Genomic DNA, 25,711 nt, shown 5'->3' on the forward strand with positions numbered 1-25,711 from the left:
AAATTGAACTTTTGGAGTCTTTCAAAACTCAGATGTTTAATTAGTTATGTATTCAACTATATTCTTAATAATTGGAGAGATAGTTTAGAAAAATGTAATGTAATTAATGATTTATTAGAAAATAAAATAGACATGTTTTAGTTGAAGTACGTATTATTCAACAATTTTTCAATCTTTGCGCTTCATCCCTTAAACATCAAGAGGTTTGAAATAGAGGAGGATTGTTTTGATGCATGGTAAATCATTATAATATGCTAACAAATTTTCATACCATTGTAGGAATAGGCTAGCAACATGATGCACAAGGCTAGAAATTTTGTTCAATCAAAGGAAACCAAGTAAGAGGTTTTTAGTTTTTTTTTTTTAGGTAACCTAGTGGCTAGAATTCACCTTATAAGGTGAATAATTGGGGTGTTCAGGGTTCGAACCCCGGCCCCTGCATATAATAATATATTGTCCTACGAGACTAGTTTTAATTAATTATCAATATCTAGTCTTTCATTTAAATAAATCCACTCCTTACAAAAAAAAAATATTGACGTAATCATACAATCTAGACTGTTAGATTAGTATTGAACGATCGACTTTTCAACTTTGATAAATCAGGTTGGTCGTCTAATTTTAATACGTTGATTCAGATTGAAAATTGCATAATCACCTAAATTGAAGCAATTCAAATTCTTTTTTATTTTTTTGGAGATAGGGCAATTCAAATTATACTAACGTTACATTTTTATTAGTGAGTAGATTCAAGTTTCAAATTATTCATTTCCGAATTAGTATCCAAAATCTATACACATATCAGTGTATAACTATTATTATTTTAAAAATAATTTTATTAGTGAACTATCATTTCTGATTTTAATTAAACCATTTATATGTAGTTGTATATACATACAATGATGATTTTGATTATTATAACATTAAGGATGTGTTTGTTTTAAAGGAAAGAAAGCCAAGAGGAGAGAAAGTTGAGGGAAAGAAACATTTTTTATTGTCTGGAACTCTCTAAAAAGGTAAAGGAAAAAGATTTCAGTGGGAACCAGCTAGAAAACCTTTCTGCACACATATAGTATCAGAAACTATAGGATCAAAGAGATGAAGATGAAGTTCATAGGAGAAGTAGGCATTAGAGGTAGAAACAACCATTTTTTGACAACTTTTGTGACAATTTTTTTCTTATACTTACATTATGTTTTTACTTTCTCTCTCTATTGTTTTGGTTTTTGTGTCAATATCTTTTTCTTTGTAAATTATGATCGTATCAAAAGTTGTCATTAAAATGGTTGTTCAAATAACACAAACTCTTTTTTATTTCACCACTTCATTTTATGTCTACGGCATACAAGGCATGCAATTTACACAACTTGCCAAATTTTGCTTTCATTGACATTGAAAATGTATACATGTTTATGTTTATATGTATATTCATCTTGAAAATTTTATACTAATAATGTATATGTATATACATTATTTCTATTCAAAGGTATTTATGTCAATTAATAAATATAGATCTTTCTTTCCTTCAATTTTCTACTTCACTTTCTTTTAAACCAAACAACTAAAACAATCACTTCACTTTCCACTCTCTTTTCTCATACGATCTTTTCTTTATCTTTCTTTCCTTACACTTTCATTCTCCAACCAAACATACCTAAGAAAGTACACTAAAGAACACCGAAAAGCAATATTTTAAAAAACGAATCAAACGTTAAACTGATGAGACCTCAAGATTGTTGTTCAAGTTTTTTCAATCCAAAAAGAAAGAAAAATATAATAAAAAAAAACATCATACATATAATTTAAAATTCCCTTTCAAACAATATATGAAACAATATTCAAAATCACTAATTGAAAGTTGGCGTTTGCAAGTCCTAATTCAACTGACAAAAATGTCGTAATTGTTAGGACGGATGTCATGATCGGAGTTCAAATACCGACTTATCTACTTATGTGGATGAATTCTCAAATGACAATTGTCATTTCATCTATCTAAAAATAACATTTAAAGTTGACAGACTCATGATCTACCAAACATAATTAGTTCCTGTTGTTTGTGGCATCCTTCACAGAATCAACAGCTCCTTGAGCCTTTGCCTGCATCTGCTGACCAGTCTACACATAATAAAAGAAGAAATATATAAATACAAACATTTTTACATTTAAGCCATGAATTTGTGCTATATGTCTATTTCATGCAATATACTCTTAATTTTGTAAAAAGAAAATGTTACCTCTTGCATTGATTCTTTGGCAGATTGAGCAGCATTGCTAGCCTTGTCGGTCAAGTTGCTAGCCTTTTCCTATTATCAACACACACAAAAATATTTATATATCTCTTCCTCCAATCTTAAAAAATATTCTCGATCTCATAAAAAATAAAGGTATCATCAGAAATGTCTTTCCTGAAAACATGTTTTATGAAAATAAAACTGACATATTGGAAGGTACAAAACTTATATCGAATAAGAGATATATTTTTTAGAAATGACATAAAAATATAGTTAAATTATATTATAGTTAAAATCACTAATATTAATATATCTTTCATCGTATTTGAAAACAAGAAATGTCTACGAGGGAAGAGAACGGAAACCTGGGTTTGGCCCTTGGCCTGTCCAGCATTAAAACTTGCATTGTTAGAGTCCATCTTGTCTTGTGAATATGAATTTAATCAACTAAATGAATTGAAGATTATAAGAAATATTTGAATGAAAGATTAATGTTGTGAATAATGTTGAGATTTAACTGTATATATAGGCAAAGTTTCCCATACTTGTCGTTCTTTCACTCAACTTTAACAGGCCATATGGTACCAACACTTTCTTTGTGGTTGTCTTGTAGCTATTTTTGTGGACTATGTGTGAGAAAGAATGTTTCCTTTACTATTTTCAGGTTATTATTTCAGAGCCACATACACATGAAATGCAGAATGTTTGTGGAATATATTTTCATTAAATTAACAAACAAAAAAAAAAAAAAAAATACTCATGCATCACTTTTAAAAGGTGTTTGGATCCTTAAAAAAAAAAAAAAGGTGTTTGGAGTTTGGACCAATATTTGATAAATGTGATCCGGAAGCAATAAAATTTTAGGAAAACTAATTTGTTTAATATTCGATATGGGGAATGTAATTCAGAATCAAACAAGTACGGTACGGTGTCACCAAAAAAAACACAAGTACGGTATGGGTAACAAATATTTCTTCTACAATCATACAAATTTGTTTTAAACTTAATTACCCTATTATCGGGGCCGATTTTAAGACTTTTGGGGCTTTAAACGAATCAATAAAGTTATGTGTTTTTTTTAATGTCTTTATCCTGCATGTTTTCATGCAAATGATTTATTCATAAGCACGACATCTGAAAATATTTTTAGTAAAATTATGACTAAATTGCATGTTTAATCTATTATGTTTATTTTACGTTTCAAGTTGGTTCTTTATGTTTTAAACGTTTTAAGTTGGTCCAAAACGTTACTCACATTAAAATAAGTTAGTCCTTTCGTCACTTGGCCGTTTAGAGATCAATGTTAAGAATATGGGTGCCATATTTGAATTTATTTATAAAATCAGTTTTAAAATATTTTTTATTTTTTTTATTGTTTTATTAAACTCAACAGTGTGGCTGAAGGGACTAACTTATTCATGTGTGAGTAATGATTTGGACCAACTTGATACTTTTAAAACATACATGACCAACTTGAAACTTTTAAAACATAAGAAACTAACTGAAAACCTAGAATAAACATAAGAGGCAAACATGCAATTAGAGTGAGTTAAAAAGAAAATATATGTATATAATACTAACTACTAAGTTAAAATAATAATTTTGGTGTCCTTGTAAAACTGTGCCCTAGGCGCGGCCGTCCCTCCTGCCCACGATGTAGATCAACTCATTGAGTCAAGAGTTAAGACGTCTAAGGAGTTTGAGAAATTGGTTCAAGTTCAAATCTTAGCTTCTTAGATAATATGTGAATATTAAACTTCGTCCTTGAATATGTAACCATCAATCAACTTCTTTGAATTTTTTCGAAATAGTCAAACTATTTCTTAATTTGTTGCACGCCTATCAAATGAGTTCCTCCATTAATATCAAATGTTAGGCACATTAACATGTGTTGTAAAATACTAACGTGTCGATCTATGTCACCTCTCGCACAAGACGAGATCAATTTAATACTGAAATTTAACATGGACCAATTTAAAAGTTAAATTTACATACACCATAGAAAAACTCATTCGTTAAATATCTAAACTTTCATGAAAAATCCATCTTCTCTCATCAATCAAACTAACTATAAATTTCACCAACATCAAACTCCCAAATAAAAATAAAAATAAAAAAAACACAACTCTTCCTCATCTTTCATCAATCAATAGATCTTTTATGATAAGAGAGAAATTTAGATCTTAAAAAAAAATGGAGGTAAATTGAAAGAAGTATTAGAGAGACAACATGAACACGATGGAAACAAAAGTAAAGGTCACTCAATAGATTAATTTAGCGGATGTTTGAACAAGATGAATTAATTCAACGTTTTTAAGGAACTTATTCACTCCACTTACGCTTATGCATCAAACGATGAAGTAATTTTAGAATCAAAAAAAATGAAAAGTCGTTGGGTTGTGTTTATACATATATAGCTCGCCCATCTTTTATATTCCAACTATGAAACTCTAATGCCTTGGCTAAGATTTTCAACCAAATTTTAATAAAATGTGTTCCGGACTTGGCCGCAACCCATATCGTCAGCTCAATATACAAAGGCTCGTTAACCCTTAACCTCGTCACATGGCAACACATAAGACCTCATGTGTGCCTCACCGCACGCATGCCTCATCTAATATGGACCTTCCATCTAATCTCTTATAGCCTCCTGCTCCTTGCTTTGTCTATCACGGTCATAAACAACTACACTCCACTATATAAGTGTGTATCTGTGCCACATCAAAAGTCCGATCATATTTTACCACTTTTCGCACACTTTTTCGTTCTCAATCTCTTTCGGAGTGCTAATATGTTATGTAAGTCCCTTCCCCTCACTGGAGAATGTCTTCTACCGCACTGAAGAATGTCTCCACTACTTTTGAAATTGTCTTGCGCGAGCACTTCCATCGGTCATTCATCATTTTGGTCTATTTCATATTAAAATGCTTTTTGCAGGTTGTTTATCAAGTGCCTCTTCATAATGTTACTCCAATATTTTTTTGGTATATTTGAAATGCCGAAAATTGTTTTAAGCGCCAAATTTTAATTGTTTTGATAATCATGATTTTCCACCAAATGCAAAAGAAAAATAATATGGAGTGGAAAATCAAATACCTCTCTAGGTTCATACTTCTTTTATCTTTGAGTGATCAACACCAAAAGTAGACAAAGGTGAAAAGCAAGATGTAATTATTTAGTGAGAAACGATTAATAAATGAGAGCTCCATCTCAAATATTCTATGTTTTATAGTTTGATGCTAAAATTTATCAACTTTTTGATGGAGAAGATCTAACGACCTATATTTTTGGCAGTAGAGGGTGTCGTAGATGAAGAGGATCTCAAAAAAAAAAAAACAATAGAGATTAATTTCGCCCTTATTTTGGAAGATCTTGATTGATGATAAATGACTAAGATTTGAGTTTTTTATTTATGGATTTGATGTTGTATTTTATGGATAGATTGACGGATGAAAGAGAAAGGGGAAATATGTGTTTTCACCAAGTACTAGGTTTATGATGAATTATTTAGAGAGTAAATAGTCAATTATTCCTTTGAAATTGTAGTTTTTGTAAAAATAAAAAAAAAACCTTGAATTTTGCAAAATATCAAAAACTTCCTGAAATTGTCAAACGACGGTCAAATACCCTCCCCCTCCCCCGTTAATTTCCTCCATCCAACATGTTGACATGGTTGTTAACTGCCATGTGGCACTGCCACATGATAAAAAAAATCATGCCACATCACAGGGGATAATTGACTATATTTTTTATTTTTTTTATAAAGAAATCTGATCTTTTTTTTCTTTTCAAAATTAACATTTGTGTCACCCACTCACCTTGCAAATACCCCCTGGAATTTAACATTTACGTGCATGTACCCCCTCAAATTTATACTACTTATATACAAATTACACCTTAAAATTATTTAAATGGTAGAATTAAGTCTAACTAAGAAAAAGTTATTATATTTTCTTGTCTATAATGTTCATCAAAGAAACTTAAATTTTGATCCTACCATGGTAGGCCTGCAGCAAATCCTTAAATACATCTTTAGCTTGAAGGAATGTAAGTTGGTACCTATTATCTCATTTTGAATATAAGATTGTAACTGCCTTTTCAAGAAAAGCAATGATTTTAAAGTATCTACCGGTGGCCACCAATATAAAACCTCATCACAAAGCAGGTGTTAATTGTGGATTCAATAACAAATTAATTCCAGATATATAGTATAATGTCATCCAAATACATCCAATATTTCAATTACAAATTCTCATAATGAAAGCAAGTGGCAAAGAGCTTTTGAATGTCACTTACTGCTTTTAAAAGTCACAAAAGAAAACAAGTTGTTGAGATGGACAGAAAGAGTATTGAAGTGAAAGCAAGACAAGCTTCTGCTAACTCACATAGGCATAAGAAAGATACCAATAGGAGTAAGTCTTTGAGAAAACTCATGTGTCTAATTTGCAAAGAGATAAAAAATGCAGAAAACGAAGAACCTTGGGAGTATTGGAGGGGATATATCCCCTTCAACTATGGTGTAATTTAAGTTTTAAATTTGAGGGTATATGTACGTAAATGTTAAATTTGAGGAAGGTATTTGCAAGGTGAGTGCGTGGCACAAATGTTAATTTTGAAAAAAAAAAAAAAAACAGATTTTTAGAAAGAAAAGAAATTAAAAATATAGTCAATTACCCCCTGTGACGTGGCATGACTTTTTTGATCATGTGGCAGTGCCACGTGGCAGTTAACAACCATGTCAGCATGTTAGATGGAGGAAATTTACGAAGTGGTATTTGAGTTACGTTCAATAATTTCAAAAGGATTTTTGATGTTTTGCAAAATTCATAAGGATTTTTGACGAAAGTTACAATTTTAAGGGGCAATAGATTATTTAGTCATTTTTTTAGATTTTCGGATGATGCAAATTTCATTATTAAATTGATCCCTATTAAATTTCACTGTCATATTGGTACCTGCATAAGTGGGAGGTCACGTCGATGGACACATTGACATTTAGTAGTGCATGTCTAATGTCCGGACTTGACGGATTGGTAGACATGAAGCAAATTAAGGAATGAATTGGCTATTTTAAAATATTCAACGATGAAGTTGACTAATGGTCACAATTTCAAGAAATAAGTAGTCTATTCACTCAAGATAATACAATAATAATAAATAACTTTTACCTAAAAAAGATAACTAGACACTAAATTAATATGTTCGAATATTTTTCACTCTAAAAACAAGTTTGATTTAAGATTTAGTATAAATATACTCTTTATCACTTCCAATGGAAGTGAGATCTACATATAATATTAGTTTTCATTTTTTTTATAAAGCTAATAAAAACAAAACAAAACAAAAACAGACTATTCTCGAGGGAAAGTTCCAACAGACTAACTCCTTAGAAGATTGGGGAGGTCTTCTGAAGGAGAATCATGTGAATCAGCAAGTCATTGTTAGAAGAAGATGACAATCAAATTATTCATCATAATGGTTTTAACTTTCTTAATAATTTATTACAATTAGCTTTTTAGATCCGATATGAGACTATCTCCAAGTCAATAAGATGACATTAAAAAAAATTCACTAGATTGGTTTGCCTCTCAAATGGACGATTCCATAAATCGAACTTCTGGAGTCGTTCATTTGAATTAATCTTTCAATTTTATTTTAAGAACAGTGATGTTTCAAAATTTGATTTCTTAATTAATTATTTATTCAACTATAATCTTAATAATTCGAGAGAAATTTATCATCCAGCTATTTTTCAATCTATGTGTTTCATCCCTTAAACATCAAGAGGTATGAAATAGAGGGAGTAGTTTTGATGTATGGTAAATCTTTATAATATGCTAACAAATTTTCATGCTGTTGTAAAAATAGGCTAGAAACATGATGGATAAGGCTAGCATAAAAAAAAAACCACATGTAAGAGGTTTTTAATTTAAATTAATTATTAATATTTAGCATCTCATTTAAAAACCACACATTTCATGCAATAATACAATCTATTACTACATTATTAGATTAGTATTGGACGATCGACTTTTTAACTTCGATAAATTGGTTCCAAAATATTTGATAGAAATCGTGAGTCGTCTAATCTTAATAAGATGATTCAAATCGAAAATTACATGATCATGTTGAAGCAATTCAGGTTTTTTTTTTTTAGAGTAGGCTATTCAAATTCAACTAATGGTGATATATATGATTTGCAGAAATAATGTTCACAATTTTTTATTTATATTTATTGATTTATTTTCATAAAATGAACCCATTAAAAGTAATGTTTGTTTTGTTGTGTATAGGTTGGACAACAAACAAAGACTATATTTATTGATTTATTTAGTTTCCCTTAAACAGAATGTTTTCAGCTGGTTGATTTATTTTGGAATTACGTTTATTTTCAAATGTAATAATGTTACATTTTTATCGGTGAGTAGATTCAAGTTTCAAATTATTTAATTTCCGAATTGGTTTCCAAAATCTATACACAAAAGTGTATAACTAACGCAATATTCTGATTTAATTAAACCACTTATATGTAGTTGTCTATACATATATTATGATTCTGATTATAACTTCAGACGAAGTACATTAGTTAACACCGAAGAGAAATATTCTAAAAAATGAACAAGACATTCAACCGATGAGACCTCTCAATTATGGTTCAAGTGAATTAAGTCCAACAAAAGAAAGAAAAATATAAAACAAAAATGCATCTACAACGTATAATTTAAAATTTTCTTTCAAACATTAAAAATAAAATAACATTCAAAATCATGAAGGTTGACGTTCACAAATCCTAGTAACTAGTAAAATTGTTGAAATTGCAAGATCGAACACCGTGATAAGTGTTCGAACCCTAGATTATCAACTTATGTGATTGAATTCTCAAGCGATGACAACAGTCATTTCGCCTATCTAAAAAAAATAAAAATTGACGGATTCAGGATTCATCAAACATAATTAGTTCCTGTTTGTTGCATCCTTTGCAGAATCAACAACTCCTTGAGCTTTTGCCTGCATCTGCTGACCAGCCTACACATAATAAAAGAAGAAAAAAATGTAAGCAACAGTTTTATATTTAGGCCCATGAATTTTATGTATAAGCTATATTAATGGGAGCCCCTAATATGGACCTCAAAAATAAAGATCCACCAATGAACCATGCATATTACCTGCTATAGCATGTTACCCTAGTAAAAAATGAATTTTATTATCTTCATCACAAAATCACCCAACTAATTCACTCTTCTCCAAGCACTAGCCCGCATGACTTTGATTTGCAGTAAAGTCATTTGAGATTTGATAAGCAAGCTTATGGATACAACTTAACAACAATTAAGTGACATTGGGTTGCTATTTTATTTTGTTAATTCACCCCGGGAATCATTTTTTTACATTTAAATGAAATTAAAATTAAAATAACAGAAATTAGTTGGGTTTTTGTTTCTGTTATGCAGGAAGAGATTACACAAGCAGTAAAATAAAAGGATTGACATATGTGAATTAATATTAATGTTCACGGAAAAAAAATTGAGCTACCGAAAAAGAATAAGAAATAAGTTCCAAGTTCTCAACCTCCAGTTAAAACTTATGTGCAAAATGCAATAGTGATGATGAAAGTTCAAAATCCAACATCATAGATCTATGTAGAAATTAATGATTATTTTCTTGTAAGATTCAACCAAATCTTCCTTTCCAACTCTCTTTCAATTCCATCCACCTTCCAATAACTTCTGTGAAACTACCACTGTCCCTCTCATTCCTTGCTCTAACCTTTTGTAATTTATTTTAAGGTAACCTGTTGTAGTAGGTAATTGCACAGGTCCATGGATGGACCTTTATTTTTAGGGTCCATATTAGGGACTCCCTATATTAATTTTGTAAACTAAAAACTATTACCTCTTGTGTTGATTCTTTGGCAGACTGGGCAGCATTGCTAGCCTTGTCCATCAAGTTGCTAGCTTTTTCCTATAATCAACACAAAAAATATATGTAATTAATAGATTACTATATAAATTAAAATTGAGTGCATTAACATTTATATGTATATATTCCTAGGACATTAATTACTATAAGAAAAATTCACTAACTTAAATTTATTAAAAAAATTATTGAAGTATGAGAGAAGAGAAGGGAAACCTGGGTTTGGCCCTTGATCTGACCAGCATTGTAGCTTGCATTGTTAGAAGAGTCCATCTTATCTTGTGAATATGAAATTAATCAACTGAATGAATTGAAGATTATGAGAAATAGTTGAATGAAAGATTAATGTTGTGATTAATGTTGAGAATTAACTCAATATATACGCAATGTTTACCATGGATATTGCACTATTTGTGGTTCTTGTAGCTATTTTTGGGAGTGTGTGTGAAAGAGATATGGATCAGTTTGATCAGGAAAATTTCCTTTACTATTTTGAGGTTATCATTTGAGAGCCACATACAGTGTTTTTGGAGTTTGGACTAATGTTTAATAAATGTGATACAGGAATCAATTAAAGAGAAATAATATAATATTGACAACCATTTTGAGTAAACCTAATAAACAACTCTTTATAAAAATTTATTTTAGTTTTTTTCAATCATTTTTAACTTGTTTTAGTTATTGTGCTGCTAATATCTATATTGTCTTGTATATTTTCTATTGTCTTAAAATTGTTATAAATTTGTGGTTCAAAATTCAATTTTATTTGTCTTAACCTCTACTTTAGATAGGTAGTGTGTTGTCGAATAATCCAAATCCTTTCTTTTGGTGGTGAATAATAATCCAAGTTCTTAGGTAACTAAAATATGTTCAATGATTATTTAGAAAAACAAGAGAAATGTTAAAAACATTCTCTTTCTATCATTCTATGTAACATTTACTTTCTGATGTGGTGAAATCCATGTAGATCTCACCACTTTATGTCAGATCTATTTCTAATGTATGGTACACTTGAATTTCATCCAATAATAAAGTAAGTGTGTGTGAGAGTGTTAAAAAAATAGTATAATTCAGACTTTATGTAAGATCTATTTTCAATGTATGGTACCGTATATACATTTTTATTAAAATCATATTTGATAGGAAGAGAGAAAAATTGACCCTTTACTATAATCCAGACTCATTTTAGTGTTATATTTTTAGTCAAATGACCTACTAACTCAAATCACACACTTTAAGTGTGGAGAATCGGGAGTTCGAACACCTATCATTATATATTATTATTCTTGCAGTTATAAAGAGTTGTACTTGGAGGATAAACACATCTTAGTATCTAATATATTGTTATATGAATAAAGTTTTGTACCCAATAAATTAATTGACTTATTACATCAATCAATTTAATTAAAATTTCGCTATGAACTCTGTCAATGCTAATTAATTATATGAACGAATCTCCTTCACATATTATATTACAATGGTTCCTAAGCTTTCTTTCTAAGAATAGTAGTATGAAATGTTCTCTTGTGAAAACGGATATGAAGGAGCAAATTGTGAATCTCAATTTGCACACATGTTGAATACTCCAATGATTTGAAAAACTATTTAAGTTCCAACAGACACAGTGAGAAATAACCATCTCAAACATACAAAGTTCAAACAAAACTAACTCTACATTTCATATTCATTAAGTTTCTAAACACTTTCATAGAAAATGGACTCACAAAAGATGAGCTACAATGCTGGACAAGCCAAGGGCCAAACTGAGGTCTGCCTTAATGAAATCTCACTATCGTATAATCTCTTCATTTCATATCTCTTGATGTTTTTCACTTTCTTATTCATCGTAATTAGTTTTTTAAATCCGCTACAAGACTAATCTTCGAGACTGTAATATGATTTTCTTTTACATGAGGTTGGTTTGCTTCTGAAATGGACGACTCTAGGAATCGAACTTTTGAAGTCGTCTATTTGAAATCTTGCTTTCTTCATAATATGCTAACAAATTTTCATGCTATTGTAGGAAAAGGCTAGCACCATGACAGACAAGGCTAGCAATGCTGCTCAATCTGCAAAAGAATCCGTTCAAGAGGTTTTTATTTTTAATTAAATATCAACATTTAGTCTTTCATTTGAATAAATTCACTCTATTCAAACAAAATTACACATTTGATGTGATCATGCAATCTAGTATGTAAGATTAGTATTAGACGACAAATTTTTCAACTTTGATAAATCGGGTCAAAAATATAAGATTCAAACAAAATTACACATTTGATGTGATCATGCAATCTAGTATGTAAGATTAGTATTAGACGACAAATTTTTCAACTTTGATAAATCGGGTCAAAAATATAAGATTAAAATGTCAAATTTTTTTTAATGACAAAAACAAACCCAATGGAACTCAAACCCACAATCACTTGATTAGAAGTCAAGCGCCTTATCCATTAGGCCATGGGTGCTTCTCATGGTAGATTTTTAATCTTAATAAACATGATTTAGATCGATAACTTATATATGTTGATATATATCATTTGTAAGAAATAATATTACTAATTTTTTATTTATATTTATTGATTTTTTATTATATGAACCAAGTTAAGGAGAAGCATGGAGAGATTAAGACATTTCAACTAGGTTAGCACTTTCCAGGGATCCTATCCTTTGCCGCTAACTCAAAATATATATTATTAAAAAAAAGAAAAATATATATAAGAAGGGGATCAAACTAAAACCCTCAAAAAGGCAAAACATAATAGAAAAATGAAACAAGAGAAAACAATCTTAGGGAATCGAAAATTCGGTAGTCTCTATCCCGAAAGAAATCCTCCCCTAAAATAGAGGCATAGTCTCCCACCAAACAACACCAACAATATTGTGAATGTGATTGGCTAACTTATCTGCACATCAATTCACTTCGCGCTAAATATGAAAATAGAACGTCTAAAGTCGCAATTGTAACCAATTGTGCCAACGGTTTCGTAATCTATATGGAAAATATCCCACAGGCAGCATGCAAACCTACCAGAGAACCATCATATTTATTGATTTATTTTCATAAAATAGACCCTTAAAATTAAGGCTTTGTTTTGTTGTTTATAGGCTGGACAGCAAGCACAGGCTAAAGCACAAGGAGCTGTTGATGCAGTGAAGAATGCAACAGGGATGAACAACAACTAATTACAATGATCGAGCAAAATGGATGATTATGGCAGATTTAGTTTCCCTTAAATAAAATATGTTCAGATAGTTAACTTTTTTTGCAAGAACATTTTATTTTCAAATGTAATAATGTTACATTTTTATTAGCTAGAAGATTCAAGTTTCAAATTTGAATGGAATAGAAATTTATTACATTCACTTCCAAATTGGTGTCCAAAATCTTTACACATATAATCATCATTCATCAGTAATGCATTATAATTTATTGATTGAATTAATCAAACCACTGTTCCGTAAGTTTAGCTCAATTGATAAGAACAATGCATAATATATGTAAAGCTCGGAGTTCGAACTTCAGGCACCAACAAAAAAATCAAACCACTTACATGTAGCTGTCTATACATATGTGACTACCAATTATACCTTTAAAGAAAACACACTAATTAACACCAAAAAACAATATTTTAAAAACCGAACTATACATTAAACGGGTGAGACCTCTAGATCATGGTACAACTTTTTTTTTTTTTTTGAACAAGTCAAAATGAAATTATATTACCAAAAACAATAGCAATCTCTTAGCACAAGGTGTGCTTAAAAGACTACTACCAACATACAAGGAAACAATATCAAGAGGAAAACACCCTCCGGTGGTTAGTCAATGCCCAAACAAACCAAAAGACTTGACCACCACATCTGAGTTTCAAAAACAAAAGTTATATTTTTAGCTTTCAACCACACTAACGATAACAACTTATTTAGCTCGTTCAAACCAAAATAGCCAAGACAATATATGGCTCCACTACACAACCTTGATTAATTTCTACTGAACCATGGCAATGACCAATAGCCAAGAAGACATGATCACAAACACTACTACCAAGCTAAGACGGTGAGAATTTCCATTTATTGCGCTTAAAAAGCTTGCAGTAGTAACAAAATTGAAACTAAACCAGCAGCAGCATTTAATACATTGTTATGTCAAAAGCTTTGTGCCACCGAACGGAGGTGTGTCACACTACACTAACACATGTGATTAAATTCAATTATGTCATTTTCTCAAATTATTAATGGTTTAGTTTTTTTTTTTTTGAGCAAAAACAGTTCAGGGTTGTGTCAAGTGTTTCGTGTTGTTGTCGGTGATTCATGTCAAAAGTCATGTTTAATTCATTTACATGTCAAACTTTGTATCTGGAAAGCAGTCTCCCAAATCATGGTATAAAAAAGAATAAATAAATAGTCATTTTGGTCCCCTAATGTGTGAGACATTGTCATTGATTGTTTAAAAATTTGCAAATATGTCCCTAAGTGTTTGTTTTGTTTGAAAATTTATGGACTAAATTGATCGATGAAAAACACATTTGAGGACCAAAATTACAAACAAAATACATATTCTAGGATTAAAATGACTAACTAAAGTGACACTCGCGGTTGTATTTGCAATTTCGATAAATTCAAGGAGTACAATGATAACACCTCACATATTAAGAGATCAATTGACTATTTACCCAAAAAAGAATTAACCAAAGTAAGTATAATAAATATACGTTTTAACCTTTATAGCATCCACACTTTGAATCGAGGGTGACATACACAATTACATTCAATTTTATCAAATTTTAAAACTATTATCAATGTCAACATGTCAGTGTTGTGTTTGGTATCTGATTTATAGATTTGATTTTTAACATAATTGGAAATGGTTTGACGACATCATTGGACATGATCGCCTTATATTTGCTTTCATCACCAATCTTTCATCAGCTTTCTCAAATGATGAACAAGTATTGGACACAAATAGTAACCCTGTTATCCCAGGTGGTGAATACTACATTTTTCCAGCAACTCAAGACCCCCATAAAGGTGGACTAAGACTAGCGAAAACCGGTGATTCAAAGTGTCCAGTTACTACTATCTTGCAAAATGAAAATATCACAGGTTTACAAGTGAAATTTACTATACAGGGAATAACCTCCTCGTAAGGAGGGACAGGACGAGGAGGGGCAGCAGCTGCATAGTCAGGAATGGAGCAGGGGGTTCACAATAGGATGTGATACTCTAATGAGCCCACAGCTGGTTATCCGGAACCGGATGATCCCTATGCTGATGGCTGAGGACATGTAGAGCAAACTCCGTTAAGGCCTGGGCCACGTCATCCGCCGCATTAAGCTCAATGTCTATAGGAGCCCTGGGAATAGTCTGGACATACCCGTACTGCCTAAGAACCCGCTCTGCCAAGTGACGGACCATCCTATCGCTGCTAGCCATGATCCATCTGGAGTACCAGCATATGTCCTCAAAGGGCGTGATGTGTCGTCGTGTCTCGTACGGCCTCCAAGTGACATGTGAATGGTCCAACGAATCGATGGCAGCTCTGTAGTGTCCGGGATTAGAAAAGTCCCTTGGAGGTTTCCATTGACTCACAAGCGGGGAAACAGTAGTGTTGTAGGCATCATCATCAATCCTCGGAATGATGTTCGAGAAGTTCGCCAAAGTACATCCCTGCAAACACAAAGAAACAAATATTTATATCACCGCAATAATTATACAAACAACTAAACATTTACGATCCAATAAGTAAAAAAGAAGATAAACAAATATTACCACAAGCAATGTCATGTAACCACCACAGGAGACCACAAATGAGTCGGAGGTAAGAGATAGCTGCTCATATAGGAAAGCAAGTCTCATCCCACCCCATGTCCAACTGTCCAACTCGTCCATATCTTGCAGCGCAAGCAGCCAAAGAAGATTAATGTTTTTGTTGTTCTTGCCGGAAAAAATGGTCCATCCAAGCAAGAGCAACATAAACGCCTTAATGCAGGCCAACCTAACTCGAGCTTGCTCCTCCTCTATGTCAGGCACAAGCAGTTGGTTACCCCTATTCAACGTACCGCGTCTTCAGTGCACCAAAACTGATGTGAGCAGGCACCTTGTCTTGTCAGCTCCTTACCAGCAGCCTCCACTGTAAAAAGTAGGTCTGTCTGCATCATCTCTAGCCCCTCCTCACGGGTTAACTCTTTATCTAGAAGGAGTCTCCCATTGATGGGGATGCCTAGGAGACACGCCACATCATCTATTGTGATGGTCATCTCCCCAACCAGTAGATGGAAGCTGTTGATCTCCTCATGTCATCTCTCTGTCATCGCACAAACAAACCCGTGAGAGATGTTCTCGTACCCACTAATCAGAAAGGGAGTAAGACCAGACATATTCACTTCTAACCAAAACCACTCATTTTGTTCCCCAGGCATAGGCAATGTCAAGTTTTTAATGCTCAGCTTCTTCCCGTGCGAGATACCTTTCACCCTATGTTTTCTTCGAAACTAAAATACAAAAACAAAAAACAACAAACAACACCGTTAAATAAATAATAAGTAAAACAAACATTAAATATATGCTAACATAAAATTTAATTCTAACATTAAATAAGTAAAATAATAATTAAATTATACTTACATTGGCATCGACCCATACCCTGCATGCCAGATGTCCACCAAAGTGAGGTAAAAGCGTCAGCTCAGAAGGTTCCCCTGCATATCCGTCTGGTCCGACCTCGTACACCCCCTGAAAACGACCCCCACTATCATGCTGCTGAGGTTGCTCAATATCATCCTGTTGCTGAGGCTCCTCAATATCAGGCTGCTCCTGCTCAATACCAGGCTGCTCATGATGATCCTCATTCTGATGTTGCTGATACGCATCAAACTGATACTGGTGAGGCTGAGGCTCTTGAAAATGATACGCCTGATCCTGCACATGCTCATACACCTGATAATCATGCTGATACTGTGTCGGGTTTACCGTCTGGGATGGACCCGTCTGCGACGTTGACCCCCCTGCAACATCAACTCTAGCAAGTCTTGTTCCCCCACCTCTCCCTCGACCAGCCATAGGAGGGTGTAATGCTTGTTTCTCCCTCCGTGCACTACCAGTAGGGGCAAGCCTCCCTGCCCTAAGTTTGTCACTCCTATATCCTGAGGCGGCTCAGGCGGTCTCTGAGACGTATTCCTCCGAGGCATATCTGCACAACATTTAACAAAACACAAATTCAATGATACATTTTCACACTCACATTGTGTCATTTCCAACAATTCAACAACAGTAAAATTCCAACAATCTCATTTCAATCTGTAAACTACCACATTGTAGTCAAACATATTATAATCAAAATTAACAAACCATATGCTAACTAATTTCATAATTCACAATCCAAAAAAACAAAATAATTACCATAGAGACATTTTACCAAACACATAGTGTGCAATTTTCAAACAAATAGGTAATCTAACAATTTGTAAACCCTAAACTACCACATTGTACTCTAAACAACAATTCCTAAGTTAATTCATCACTAACAATCATGAAAACTAACATGGCAAGCAAAATTTATAAAAACCTAAAAATATTATATTTCTTCAAAAAAACTAAAATTTCTACAAGTTAAATGCAATTAAGTAGGGTAATCATCACTTACTTGATATTGTGGGAGAAATTGGCTTTGAATGGTGCAAGAATGGTGTAAATCGCACTTGGAGGGGAAAATTTCATGTTTGGAGAAGTTGGAAAAATGAGGAACTTTGTCTCAATTTTGCTGATAAATGACTTAAGTAACTGCTGCGTGAGTTAACTCACGCTGCGCTACTTAAGTGACACACAAAATACAACGTGCGCAAGTTAAAACACGCACGTGACTTAACTTGCACAGGGATAATTTAGGCAACGCTGTAGGGCGCAAATGATTTGTGCTGGGTGAAGAGCAGAATTCTAATTCCAAAGATGGTGGATCACGTTTGAATGTGATTTTGAAAGCTGATCAAGATGTCAAAGACCCTTATCCTGATGTGCTTATTGATGCTCCTTCTTTTGAATCTGGAATTCTTATGGATGTGAGGCTTTGAATATGGCTAACTTTAATAGATTGATGGGTAAACTATCCACAATTTCTTCAAGTGTAACATAGACAAAAATAATAAAATGTTTGCTCATTTTCTTGTCTTATAATGTATTTAATTGGGAGATGGGAAAAGACTTTACTGCTTTGTGGTTTCATTTCATTAAAATGGGAAAAATTGGGATATGAGTTGCTTATGAGTCCAAAGGGATTACAATTACCTCAACACTATCTGTATCTACATTCACAAGAACAATAATCACAATTTCTACGACAATTTCATTCTTTACATTGTAGGAAACAAGAAGAATGAACCGACTCAAAAGACCCATATCAGTCTTCAGATATACAAAATACTTTCACACTCACTGATATGCCTAAGAACACAATTAGATGATAAGAATCGACATAACTAATATAACTGTACAAAGAATGTGGCATATGGTCACATATAAAGAATCTAAGGTTAAGATTCTCACACTAGCAGCAAAAGAGGTGTTTGCTTTACTAATAGTTTTTCAGGTACAATAATTTCTTTCTGCTTGTTGTACTCTTGCTTCAGCTGGTCTGGATGCTTGGAAGAATTGGCTTTTCAGAAAGTTCTCCGGATCGACTCATCTTTCCGTTCTTCTTCTCATACTCTTGTCTCAGTTCCTCTAAACGCTTCCTTATCTGATAGGAAAACAAAATTTAGATGCATAATAGTAAGAATCATTTTACTTGGACAAATATTATATCTATTGTTCATTTCGTATTGCATTTGATATGAGAGAAACAGAATCAGAAAGATATGAAAACATACTCAAAACAACTTGCATGATATAACTATTTTATTATTCATATATAGTTATATACTATAGTAAAAATCAAATCAAGCATTAGCTCAATAACTATACTTCTAGAAGGAGACTATGCTTCTAGAAGTTGAGATCAGAATGTTTGAGAAGTAAATAATTTAGTCACTGAAGCATCGCACTCAATTGAAAGCCTCTGGTCAGGAAAAGTAGCCTCCTTCAACTTCTTCAATCTCATTTCCCATCGCGTACCAATTCCTCAAGTCTCAAACTCCATTTTTCTCTATAGCTCATAAAGGATTTTTTAAATATCGCTCTCCTTAGTGTCAATCCTAGTCATGAGTGGATTATCAATTAAGGTCCTGTTGATCATATGACTAGAGACTCTAGTCTTTTTTCTTCATAATATCAAGTGCAGGTAACCGCAAAATTAAGATTGCAGATGACTCTCTTTCAGCCATTCCTGGGAAAAGTCTTGTAAAGACGATTGGTTGTGCGAAGGAGTCTAGAGCACTCTCAACCAATAAGTTCCTGATTATTGGGACAACGTTTATCGTAATTTCTTCTATATACAGTCCTAGGCTGTAGCAATAGACATGAATTTTTTCCCATTACTTTCTATACATGTATTTCCTCAATTTGTGTCCACAGATTGACATAACCCTTTGATAACTGATACAGTAAAAGGATTGAGAAGGAATAGGGATTGAATACCCATAAGACACTGCCCAGTATAATCTGATATATATTTTTGTTCTATCATTCAACTTTCGTATTTTTTTTATATCTGTCCTAAGTTGTAGCAGATTGGTTAACGATCTTCGAATCCTTTAAGTCTCTTCCCATGAATAAGCAAAAAATTTATTATCTACTCTAAAATTACAGTTTGTTTGGTTTCTCCTTTCCTACTTGTAGACCTTGCAAATCCTTTATATATATTTCTCACTCATATTACCATTGAAAAAGCTCAAAAACTATATCATGACAAATGTTTTCTGCACACAAATTCAACATATCTTTACATTTTAGAGAAACATGTGAGCTTGTATCAACAAATAAGAGTTCAAAGGTAACCAATAGTGCAACATAAATTTTAAAACTTTGATGTTGACAGACAAAAGGCAAATGGAAATAAGTTGAAACGCAGAGGAAGGAAGAGAACCTTGATGGAATAAGCCAGCGGCAATAATGTGTCAGGATTCATTGCATCCTCAGGGAAGTTTTTCAGGGCATGTATCAGTTTCTCAAAAGGTAACTTCACCTGATAAGCAAACAGAAAACAAACAATGAGTAGAGATTTGCTTCAGTCATAAAAAAACACAAGATCACGTGATACTTACCAAGTCATCATGGCAGTACTTTAATAGGGCCAGGCCAACTTTAAAAACAATTTTAACACCCTGAAAGGATAAGAATGTAATTATTATATTACTGATTAGTTTTTGCACGCAACAAATGGAACTTCTTGGGGAAAGTGTGGCTAACCTCATAAAGAAAGACATCCCAGATTCGAAGAGCCAAATGGAATGGAAAGGAATACGAAAATACAGTTATGAACCACTGGCTTGCATACATGCTCGGATTTATCATTTCTTGGGTAAAATGTTCTCCTAACTTCGGTAGATGCTCCCTCACCAAGCGTTCAAATTGAAAGAGGTATTGCTGTACGAGAGGCAATCCTGCCTACATCCAAAATTTTAAAACATCATGATTTAAAAAAAAAAAAAATAATTGTTCTAATCAAAGAGCAAATAATAGTCACAAATTATGAAGCAGAGATACTTCAAATTTCTTAAAGTATCGGAGTCTGACAGGTATCTGATAACGATACATGTACCATAATTCCTGATATGTACCCAGACAGCATCCAAATACTTTTTTAAATTCATTTTAAAAATAATTCCACCTATAAACACAACTGTCATCTGGATACAGTACATCTTTGTTACATCATACTTACTACAGACACAAAATTGTATGTTTTTTGTGACACGTTCATAATAGAAGGAATATATTCTGATGGTGGGGGATACATATGTAACTATCAGTGTAATTGGAACTGCAGTCAATTGGACTTTGAATGTGTTGTCATTGTGAAGCTATGATTAGAATTTAGAAGCTTCATGCTACCAAGTGGGGAAAAGCTTGCAATTTTGAAAGCAAAACTATCCCTACTTGTTATGTTAACAAGTACATTTTTGTAAATTGTAATCATCATATATTGACTTTGCATATGTTTATGTATTACTATCTGCGTCAAAAAAAAGTATTAATAAGCAATTTGCCGTATCTTGGCTGTGTTGTATCTTAACAGAAATGGAGGGGAGAAGAGCCCTAAACCCGTCACAAACTTATTAACATATCTTGGTTGTGTCGTATCTTGATTTTTTTAAATTTCCTGTATTTGTGCCACATCATATCCGTATGATACTACATATTTGGGCTTCTTAGGTCACACCATGCATCTAAATACTTCCAAATCTTTACTCGTAGAAAACATATGTTATAAGAAAAAGGCATGACATAATACATTGACAGAACCAACAATCAATAAACGAATTCAAGGAACAGAGTAGTTACCAGATAGAGTCCCTCCATTGGGGCATGAACGGCTCCTTTAAGTAATGCCACCAATAACCAAAATGCATCCTCTTCACTCATATAAAGAAGCAAAAGACCAGCTAAAAACCCCATTCCCTGGAATTTTAATGGATCAATATTCAATATTATGAATTACTTTGTAATAAGCAGAAAAAAGTGACGGGTTTCTGAGTAGAACCTGAACATATCCTACTTCTCTGTCAAATACTGAGTAAGCTTTTAGAACATTGTAGAGGGACCGTTGCCCAGGTCCATGTCTTTTCTGGAAGAATACATGTGAAGGGAAAGTCCGAGAAATGTCTCTAATTATATCCAGTTCAGAGGCTGATGTCTCATATATCACCAATTGCTGCAATTAACATTATGTCTTGTCAATGCAAACCGACAAATGTGCAACAGTTGGCGAATAAAAAGTTCACGACATTGTCAAAAATAACAAGGAAGATGTATTACAGATAAATCACAATTTTCGTCTGAATAAGTTAACTGAATTACCTCGTAAACTCCAGGATTCATGAGCAATAGGTCTCGGCTTCCAGATATTAACTGCCAAACAAGGCCCCTTAAACAATCAGGAATTCCTTTCCTTATACGCCTTTTAACAACATTAGGTTTTCTTCTAAGGTAATGCTTCCAATCACTCCCACCAACCCCAATCATCTTCCTCCATTTTCTAACCCTTCTCCCCTCCTTAATTCTGATGAAAGATAGACGACAAGGAAGTTTAAAATCATCGGTCATATTTCAATGCTCATTCATGCTTAAAAACACAGAAACACATAATGAGCAGGATAGAGAAAACAACATACCTCTCATACTCATGTGCTGATCTACTCGTCTTAGCTACACCCTCAGAAGTGTTAGCATCCTGTTTTATAAAACCGAACCTATCCAACGCTCTTGGTTCAGGAACTGGACTTGGTTCATAGTCATCGGTTCTTTTCTTTTCCATTCAAAAACCACAAATTAGCTTTCTAAAACCAGAACACCGATGAAATAGCTTGCCTCCATAAACAATACAACGACAAAAACCTGAAAACAGAAGTGCAAAAAAGATGACGTCGTTATCATTTTACTAAAACCACTGAAAAGAAAAGAGAATAAATCTGCACATACACACAAAGCATTTTCTTAATTGATCTAAAGTAATTAACATGCACTGCAGTTATACAATAGTTAAGATCAATTTGGACTATATACTTTAATAAAAAAATTAACTACATTGACCAAAAATAATTAACTACAAAATGAAATTGACCAAGGTACTAATAACAAATTCACAAGCTACAAAAGCAAAATTTACACCAAGTATACAATAATTAATATCAATTTGGACAGTATTACAGTATGCCCTTTCCTGTGCCATAACCATAACACAAATAAAGTAACCATCCAAACCTTATCAGATATATGTCAATCAAAATTATCAACAAAATGAAATTGGCTAAGGTGCTACAACAACAACCGCAACCAAGCCTTATCCCACTAAGTGGGGTCGGCTACATTGACCAAACGTTGCCATAATGCTCTATCATATACCATATTTCTATCTAACTCATTAATATCTAGATATTTCCTAATAGTTTCTATTTTAGTTTTTCTAGATCTTCCTCTAGTGATTTGACTATCCTTCATCTGATTTACTCTCCTTATTACATAATCTACAGGTGTTCTCTCTACATGCCCAAACCACCTGAACCTAGTTTCCACCATATTTTGTACTATAGGTACCACCCCACCTCATTTTAATCATATCTAGTCTAATTTTACCACACATCCAACACAACATCCTCATCTCTGCTATGCTTAATAAATAGACTAACGTGCTAAGTTATAACAAACTCATAAACCTATAGAAGCAAAACTTACACCACCCATAGTTCTAAATTACGGTTGCAATATAAAGGTTATAGAGGTCTTTGCAATTGCCTGCATTATACGGCAATATAAATGTTCGTAGCGTAACTGCAACCACAATTCCGAACCTTGCCACCACCCCCTTTGCCCCCACTATCAAATATGGAGTAACTGACTACTGAAAATTAATTGAGATCACAAAAGGTAAAGTAAAAGCATGCTTCTTACATACTTCATTAAATTAAAAGTGAAAACATGCTTCAAACTGAAGGATATAATTGTGCAGTTTGTAGCACCAACCAGGGCCGGACCTTGGAGAGCGCAAGGATCTCAACCAAGCCGGGCCTCTAAAAACTATGGGCCTAAAAAAAAAAATTAAAAAATTAAAAAAATTAAATGTTACTTCTTTTACTTTCTTGGTACATGTATGAGTTTTTTCTAGACTCTAGTTCTACTTTTTGGGCATAAATTTGATGCTATCAAACCATCATCAATTTGAAAAGCAATTTCATTGAAAGAATCACAACAATCATTTCTTTTTCGCATAAACTATTCGTTTTCCCCTTTCCCACGACGTAGGAGTGACATTCCAAACGACACCGTTAGGTAAATTTCACCTCTCTTTCACATAATTTTATTTTATTTTGTTTCATGTTTAGAAGTTCTTTTGATTCTGATTTTTTTTAATGAAGCTTAGCTACAAAAAAAATTGTGAGAACAGAGCCTCCTATTTCATAGGAACGGCCCAGGCACCAACACATGCGATTGCATTCAATTAATTCATTTTCTCAAATTATTATCAGTGTTGATGTGTGAGTGCCGTGTCTGGTGTCTGTGTCTGGCATCAGTGTTTCATAGATTGTGCTTCACAGACACAATATCTATAAATTTAAGTTTTTTACATTCAATGTTGAACACAAAAAACCAACAGCAACAAACTAGCTACTTCTACTTCTAAACTTCACGAAATAGCTAAAAAAACACACTTCACAAAAATTTTAAAAAAATAATAATAAAGTGGTTTTTTTCATAACCATACAACAAATCTGAGATTATACAATGTAATTTCATTTCAGCGTTGAAGAAATAACAGAAGAATCGATCTAATTATGAAAATGAACAGTAATAACAAAAGGGTCAAAACGGGTACCCAAAATAATGAAAATATAGAAAAGATCAAACCTTGTAAATGTGAATGATGAAAAGTGAAGATTTTTGGATGTGGGTGTGGTTGGAAAAACCTCGGAAATCGGAAATGAAGGTTCGATCGATGGAAGAAGGAAGAAACGATGAAAAAGTGAGTTATGTTGTTGTTAATGTAAAGATGAAATTGAATGCACTTACCATCTATGATAAAGAAATCTTGGTGTAATTATTGATTGATTAATATGGATTTTATTTTTTTGAAGAATTAATTGATTAATTATTATTTTTTGAAGGAAGGAAGATTGATTAATAATTGATTTTTTTAAAAGAATTGAAATGGAAGATTGATTTTTTTCTTTGACAAGTGAAATGAAAGATTGATTAATTATTCATATGTACATAAGTAAAGAATTTAATTAAGTGTATTCAATATGATTATTATAAGATAAATTCTATGATACACCCAACATTTTGAGTGTACTATACATCAAACATTAAATTAATAATTAAATTGATTGTTTTTTGAAGAAAAAATAATTATTTTCTATCATTGACAATTATAATAATTAAATCTTATTCACCAAAAGCGTCGATGAAATAAAATTTACTTTTTTTGAATTTTTATTGCTCATAATGAAGAATATTGATTATTTTTTATGAGAAAATGTTAAAAATTTAATATAATTCATATAAACAATGAAATGATGTTTTTTTTTCTCATGAGATGGTGTTTTCTAAAATATAAATAATGACAAATAACAACTTATTTAATAAAATATCATTAATTTATAAATTTATGAAGCAGAGTACCGATACACCTCAATTTGTGAGGTGTACCGTAGAAGCTCCCTTATTACAAACTTTGATTAAATGGAAATAAATTATTAAAAAAATATTCCAAGCAAAATGATTAGATGGAAAAAAAATATTCAACAATTTTTATTCCAAGCAGAATATTTTTTTTTGACAAAAATAAATAATATTCATTCATTCAAATTGATAGAGTACATCGATACAATACAAATTCAAATTTGCTAAAAACAAAAATGACGAATCCGTGAACAAACTCACAACATCCATGTTAATAACATAAAACGGCAAAGTAC

At 32.4% G+C, this 25,711-nt stretch overlaps 5 protein-coding genes across 9 annotated transcripts; 1 reads left to right on the forward strand and 4 right to left on the reverse strand.

Annotated features, from left to right (window-relative positions):
• Window positions 1-1,942: 1,942 nt before the first annotated feature.
• Window positions 1,943-2,681, reverse strand: LOC25495514 (late embryogenesis abundant protein 2). The gene is made up of 3 exons (XM_013595739.2): window positions 2,597-2,681; window positions 2,235-2,303; window positions 1,943-2,115 (listed from the first exon to the last, which is right to left on the reverse strand). Exons 1-3 carry the CDS (start codon window positions 2,648-2,650, stop codon window positions 2,041-2,043), a joined length of 198 nt encoding a protein of 65 aa, XP_013451193.1. The 5' UTR covers window positions 2,651-2,681; the 3' UTR covers window positions 1,943-2,040.
• Window positions 2,682-9,004: 6,323 nt separating this feature from the next.
• Window positions 9,005-10,670, reverse strand: LOC120575894 (stress-induced protein KIN2). Its single transcript, XM_039826755.1, has 3 exons — window positions 10,365-10,670; window positions 10,125-10,193; window positions 9,005-9,257 (listed from the first exon to the last, which is right to left on the reverse strand). Exons 1-3 carry the CDS (start codon window positions 10,419-10,421, stop codon window positions 9,186-9,188), a joined length of 198 nt encoding a protein of 65 aa, XP_039682689.1. The 5' UTR covers window positions 10,422-10,670; the 3' UTR covers window positions 9,005-9,185.
• Window positions 10,671-11,803: 1,133 nt separating this feature from the next.
• Window positions 11,804-13,357, forward strand: LOC25495516 (stress-induced protein KIN2). Its single transcript, XM_013595741.2, has 3 exons — window positions 11,804-11,916; window positions 12,172-12,240; window positions 13,254-13,357. Exons 1-3 carry the CDS (start codon window positions 11,863-11,865, stop codon window positions 13,329-13,331), a joined length of 201 nt encoding a protein of 66 aa, XP_013451195.1. The 5' UTR covers window positions 11,804-11,862; the 3' UTR covers window positions 13,332-13,357.
• A 1,505-nt stretch (window positions 13,358-14,862) lies between these two features.
• LOC112422707 (protein MAINTENANCE OF MERISTEMS) lies at window positions 14,863-17,331 on the reverse strand. Of its 2 annotated transcripts, none has more exons than XM_024786278.2 (3): window positions 16,773-17,331; window positions 15,918-16,639; window positions 14,863-15,815 (listed from the first exon to the last, which is right to left on the reverse strand). In XM_024786278.2, the coding sequence occupies exons 2-3, from the start codon at window positions 16,119-16,121 to the stop codon at window positions 15,372-15,374; spliced, it is 648 nt and encodes a 215-aa protein (XP_024642046.1). In that variant the 5' UTR covers window positions 16,122-16,639; window positions 16,773-17,331; the 3' UTR covers window positions 14,863-15,371. Both variants share the same exon structure in this region, with proteins under 2 accessions (XP_024642046.1, XP_024642047.1).
• A 1,003-nt stretch (window positions 17,332-18,334) lies between these two features.
• LOC25495518 (EVI5-like protein) lies at window positions 18,335-24,844 on the reverse strand. 4 transcript variants are annotated; one of them, XM_013595742.3, is made up of 9 exons: window positions 24,642-24,844; window positions 22,412-22,634; window positions 22,098-22,299; window positions 21,781-21,951; window positions 21,582-21,698; window positions 20,487-20,684; window positions 20,342-20,401; window positions 20,164-20,262; window positions 18,335-18,879 (listed from the first exon to the last, which is right to left on the reverse strand). In XM_013595742.3, exons 2-9 carry the CDS (start codon window positions 22,552-22,554, stop codon window positions 18,766-18,768), a joined length of 1,104 nt encoding a protein of 367 aa, XP_013451196.1. In that variant the 5' UTR covers window positions 22,555-22,634; window positions 24,642-24,844; the 3' UTR covers window positions 18,335-18,765. The 4 variants fall into 4 exon arrangements, with proteins under 4 accessions (XP_013451196.1, XP_039682585.1, XP_039682586.1 ...); XM_039826651.1 differs by lacking the exon at window positions 24,642-24,844 and adding an exon at window positions 23,001-23,817 and having other exon boundaries at window positions 18,547-18,879; XM_039826652.1 differs by lacking the exon at window positions 24,642-24,844 and adding an exon at window positions 22,947-22,966 and having other exon boundaries at window positions 18,547-18,879.
• Window positions 24,845-25,711: the final 867 nt, after the last annotated feature.

Source organism: Medicago truncatula, chromosome 6 (genome assembly GCF_003473485.1).
Source record: "Medicago truncatula cultivar Jemalong A17 chromosome 6, MtrunA17r5.0-ANR, whole genome shotgun sequence".
In the NCBI taxonomy this organism is placed as follows: domain Eukaryota; kingdom Viridiplantae; phylum Streptophyta; class Magnoliopsida; order Fabales; family Fabaceae; genus Medicago; species Medicago truncatula.